This window comes from Myotis brandtii, unplaced genomic scaffold (genome assembly GCF_000412655.1).
Source record: "Myotis brandtii unplaced genomic scaffold, ASM41265v1 scaffold355, whole genome shotgun sequence".
NCBI lineage: Eukaryota > Metazoa > Chordata > Mammalia > Chiroptera > Vespertilionidae > Myotis > Myotis brandtii.
In genome coordinates, this window is record NW_005363642.1 from 1,366,875 (window position 1) to 1,371,538 (window position 4,664).

The 4,664-nt window shown below is 49.0% G+C and overlaps 1 protein-coding gene across 1 annotated transcript; it reads right to left on the minus strand.

Annotated features, from left to right (window-relative positions):
- Positions 1-812: 812 nt before the first annotated feature.
- Positions 813-4,067, minus strand: LOC106727048 (MHC class II transactivator-like). The gene is made up of 2 exons (XM_014544169.1): positions 3,740-4,067; positions 813-841 (listed from the first exon to the last, which is right to left on the minus strand). The coding sequence occupies exons 1-2, from the start codon at positions 4,020-4,022 to the stop codon at positions 813-815; spliced, it is 312 nt and encodes a 103-aa protein (XP_014399655.1). The 5' UTR covers positions 4,023-4,067.
- Between the last annotated feature and the right edge of the window lie 597 nt (positions 4,068-4,664).

Here is a 4,664-nt window from a genome sequence, read left to right on the forward strand (position 1 = left end):
TTCACCCACCCACTCATCTACCCACCCATCCATCCATCTCTCCATCCACCCTACCCACCCACTCATCCATCCATCCATCCATCCATCCATCCATTCACCCAACATTCAACAAATACATACTGCACACCTATCCTATGCCAGGCTCCACGCTAGGCAGTTGAGATGCATCTATGATCAAAACATAGATCTCTGACCACGTGGAACTTATTTTCTAATGGGAGAACCAGACAGTAAACAACAGCACACAAAAATAAAATACATAGAAGGTGAAATGTCAGTCTGGGGGGTGGGGGTGGTCTCAGAGTGTAGAGGGGCAGTTGCAATTCTAGATGAGATGGTCAGGGCGGGCCTGGTTGAGAAGGTGACATCTGAGCAAAGAGCTGAAGGACGTTAGGTGGTTGGCCAAGAGGGTATCTGGAGAAGAGTGTTCAGGTGGAGGGAACTGCAGGTGCCAGGCCTGTCCCAGGAACAGCCGGGGGCCAGCATGGCTGGAGTATGAGCAAGCACAGGTAGGTGATGAGCGCAGAGAGGTGATGGGAACCAGAAGGGTCTTGTAGGCCATTGTCCCGATTTAGCTTCTCCTCTGAGTGACATCAGGGCCAGTGCCGGGTTTAGAGCAGTGGAGGGTGAAGATCGTTATGGGGTTGTGGAGAGAGTTACAAAACTTCACATGATGATTGCCTTTTCTGAACCCTCAGTGAAACTACAATGAGTGCAATTAATTTATAAATCACACTCTTTCCCGTTCTTCGCCCCCCTGAAGGCTGCTCCCTCTCCCGTGCACCACAGCCACACACCTGCCTAGGCCTGGGTCAAGCCTCCAGCCCTGAGGACAGCTGGCCTGGGGACAGTGTGGACGAAAAGGGGCCACATGCTAACCTGACCAGCTCAGGGAAGGCCTGCATGGTGGCCTTGCAAACTCAGACCTAAAGTAACCACAAAGGATGGTCTAAAATTAAAGTTTTTTAAAATTAAAAGGCAGTTTATAATGAGTAGATATGTCCTAGTCCGGTATCTTCCCTGTAAAAGATCAACTTTGATCGTGACTGAGCCTATTGTGTTTTTACAATATCAGGGTAACTTGTAACTTCTCTTTTTAGGGACCCCTCAGGACACAACCAAAGCAGGAGGGCAGAGATTACAAATTCCCTCACTGTTACTGTTACCATATTAATTGTTGACTGTTAACTATCCTGTCCCCACCTCCGTAAAAGAAGCATGTGCCTATCATTTTACTTTTTATCCGATCCCAGAGGTTCCCTGCCCTCCCCCCTTTGCTTTCTCCCACCTCCCTAATCTATCACCAATGGATTTCATGCAACCCACTTATGTCTCCTCCTTTGATGGTAATTTATAAAAATAGGTGAAAAACCACCCGTTCTCCCAGAGCATTATCTCACTACATTGAGATTTTACTTCCTGGCCATTGTCGACAGTTTGGCTCACACTCATAAAAATTCTTTGCAGGTTTGAATGTTTCTTATGTTGACAACAGAAAGAGCAGAAAAGAGAGTTGCCATTCTCTGTCTCTCAGCCTCCTGAAGACCATGGGACCCTGAGCTCAGTTCTCTTTCTAGAGTCATGTGGGGTCAGAAATAAATATATTACATCCCCAGGGAGGAAACACAGTTAATAACAGGAACCCGAGAGAGGAGGAGGGAGGAGCGGAGGTGTCGGAAGGAACATGCAGTTGGGGGGTGGGGGGGCTTGTCTAGAAGAGAGGAAGGCTTCGACTTCCCCCAAGGTTGGCCTCTGCACTGCCCAGTGCCCCCCTCCCAGACCACCAAGTGGGTGAGGGCGCTCAGGTAAGCAGTCAGGGAGATCATTCAGATGTGAAAGGTGTGTCCAGGAGACCACCTGGGTGCGAATTTAACCACAGAGAGCCAAAACCATGTAAACTTATGTCTTGGCAGAAGAGTTGGAGAAATTACTGCACCACCCTGAGGCCTAAAGGCAAGACCATCAAAAGGCTCATTCCCCTCCAGGCCAGGTTGAGGATAAAAGCTTATCTGTCTTCAAACCCTGCCTCCACCACTTCCCACCTGGGGACCCAGAGTTGTGTCACCTCTGAGCAGTGTCTGCTTTCTTCTTTAGGTGTAGAATAAGGCTGGAGATCAGCAAAGGGCTTAGGATGGATGTGGGAACCATCTAAAGAGGTGCTTGAATGGGCTAGGCCAGTGGTCGGCAAACTCATTAGTCAACAGAGCCAAATATCAACAGTGCAACGATTGAAATTTCTTTTGAGAGCCAAATTTTTTAAACTTAAACTATATAGGTAGGTACATTGTTATGAACTTAATTAGGGTACTCCTAAGGCTTAGGAAGAGCCACACTCAAGGGGCCGAAGAGCCGCATGTGGCTCGCGAGCCGCAGTTTGCCGGCCACGGGCTAGGCTGTGCCTGGCGCACAGTAAATACTTCCGCAAAGTGAATCACTGCTATTATCCCAGGTTTCCAAGTTACTCTGAAGCCATAAAGGGACCAAGAAGGAGTAGGAATTTATGACGCCAAGTCATAAAATTGGAAAGGCACAGATTTGCATAGAGGAGAGAGGACAAACACATGTCTTTGGGAAGAAGGTTGTTTGCAACAAAGAGAACCTCTTTGTAACTCTGGGGAAGACCTAACGTGTTTGAGGAGCCAAGGCTGTGAGTGACACGGTATCGTGTGGACTTGTTTTGTCTGATTTAAGATGCATCAAGTGTCAATGCTCTTTAAAAATAAGACACTCTCTCCCTCTGATCTACTTCCTATTGCCTGTCTCTCTTTCTCTCTCTTTCTCCCTCACCCCCTTTCTACTGCTCTTTCTCCCCCACCCACTCTCTCCCTTTTCCCCTTTCTCCCTTCCTTCCTCCCTCCCTCCTCTCCATCTCTGTCTGTCTCTGTTCCTTTATATTCTGTCTCTCCCTTCCTTTCTCTCTCCCTCTCTGTCCTTTGGTTTCTGTCTCTATCCGTGACACAGATGCACATACATAGAAATGCATTACATGCACATATATGCCCACACACATGCACACAAGCACACTCACATGTGTGCATGTATACATATGCATACACAGCATCCTCTGCTCTCCAGCCCTTTGGTCCCTCCTGTCTGCGGCATCTCATTTCTCTATCACTGAACCACACTGATTGTGCCTGCATCCGTCTTCCCCACTGGACTGTGAGCCCCTTGCATGCAAGCCTGGATCTGTCTATCTGTGGCTCCCAAGTGCCCAGTACAGTGCCTGACACTTCAAGGCAACTCAGAGAGTAAACCAAATGGGCATTATGCCTCCAGGAGGATTTTTTTGTTGTTAATCCTCCATTGATTTTTTTTTAGAGAGAATGGAAGAGAGGGAAGGAGGGAGAAAGAGAGGGAAATATCCATGTGAGAGAGACACATGGATCGGATGCTTCCCACACGTGCCCCTTCAAGGCCAGATATCGAACCTGCAACCCTTCGGTGCGAAGGCCGACACTCCAACCACCGAACTACATCAGCCAGGGCAGGAGGATTTCCTCTTTAGCAGAGTGGGAAGCTCGCTGTATGCCTCCAGCACGCCCATCATCACAGATTGAGTTCTCCAAGCCCTTGCGGCTCCTGCCAGCTCCACCAGAAGGTCTGATTCCTGTCTAAGTCTGCCTTCCCATCTTGGAACAGGAATGATCACATTGACTTTCCTTTCAGAGAGGAAGGGGAATCCTTGAGGTGCCAAGGGCCAGTCGTTGCTCCTGGAGCAAAGGGGATGTCAACTTACCACCATGGTCCTTGTAGCCGGGGTCCCTCTCAACCACTGGGCCCTGCAGCCCACTCCAGGCCCATCCCAAGAGGGCCAATTCTGGGTCTCCTTTCTGCAGCAGCGTCAACGAGATCTTCCTGGCCAGAGCCTCGCCGTCAGGCTCCTGGAGCAGGGCGCAGTGGTACTCCCTGGAGAGAAGCTGCTCCTCCAGCAGGTTGTCCAGGAGGGCCTGCACCTGGCCCCGCTGATGGCTGGAGAGCAGCATCCGGACCTGAGTCAGGATGGTCTGGAAGTGGTTCATGGCAGCGCTCGGAGGAGGGCAGCTGCCCGTGGCCAGAGCCTGGGATTTCTGCTCACCCAGCCTGCAGCATCCAAAACATGAAGTGAAAAACAGGATGAGGGAACCTCTGCAGTTTATTGCAATTTATTCCTGCTTAGGAAGAGTTCCTCATTTGCATTGTAGGCTGGGGTTCCTGGTGAACGGTTGGAAATGGGTTCGTGGGTGGATTCAGACCCCACTGGCATTTGCAGGTACCACCAGTGTGCACGTGCAGAGAAGCCCACAGCTGTGGATTCCATTCGATCTGGTATTTACTGAAATTCCAGCTCGTTATTTACTGAAAGAAAGGGAGCCTGACTCTTCCAGGACCTCTCAGGTGAAAGGCCTTTTCAGATGTTTTATCAGCACAGGAAGGCAACTGGGGCATAAAGGTTAAGCAATTGGGTTTAGAGCCTGCGTTCAAATCCTAGGTCCACTGTTTGCTAATTATGTGACCTTGAACAAGTTATTCAGCCTCCATTCTTCCACCTGAAAAGGTAAAGTGATAATAATAGTATTTACCTCATAGAGTTGGATGGAGTGATAATAATAGTACGTACATCCAGTGTTTATAGAATACCTATTATCTACAATATGATAAATATGAGCCATTATTTTAATTTT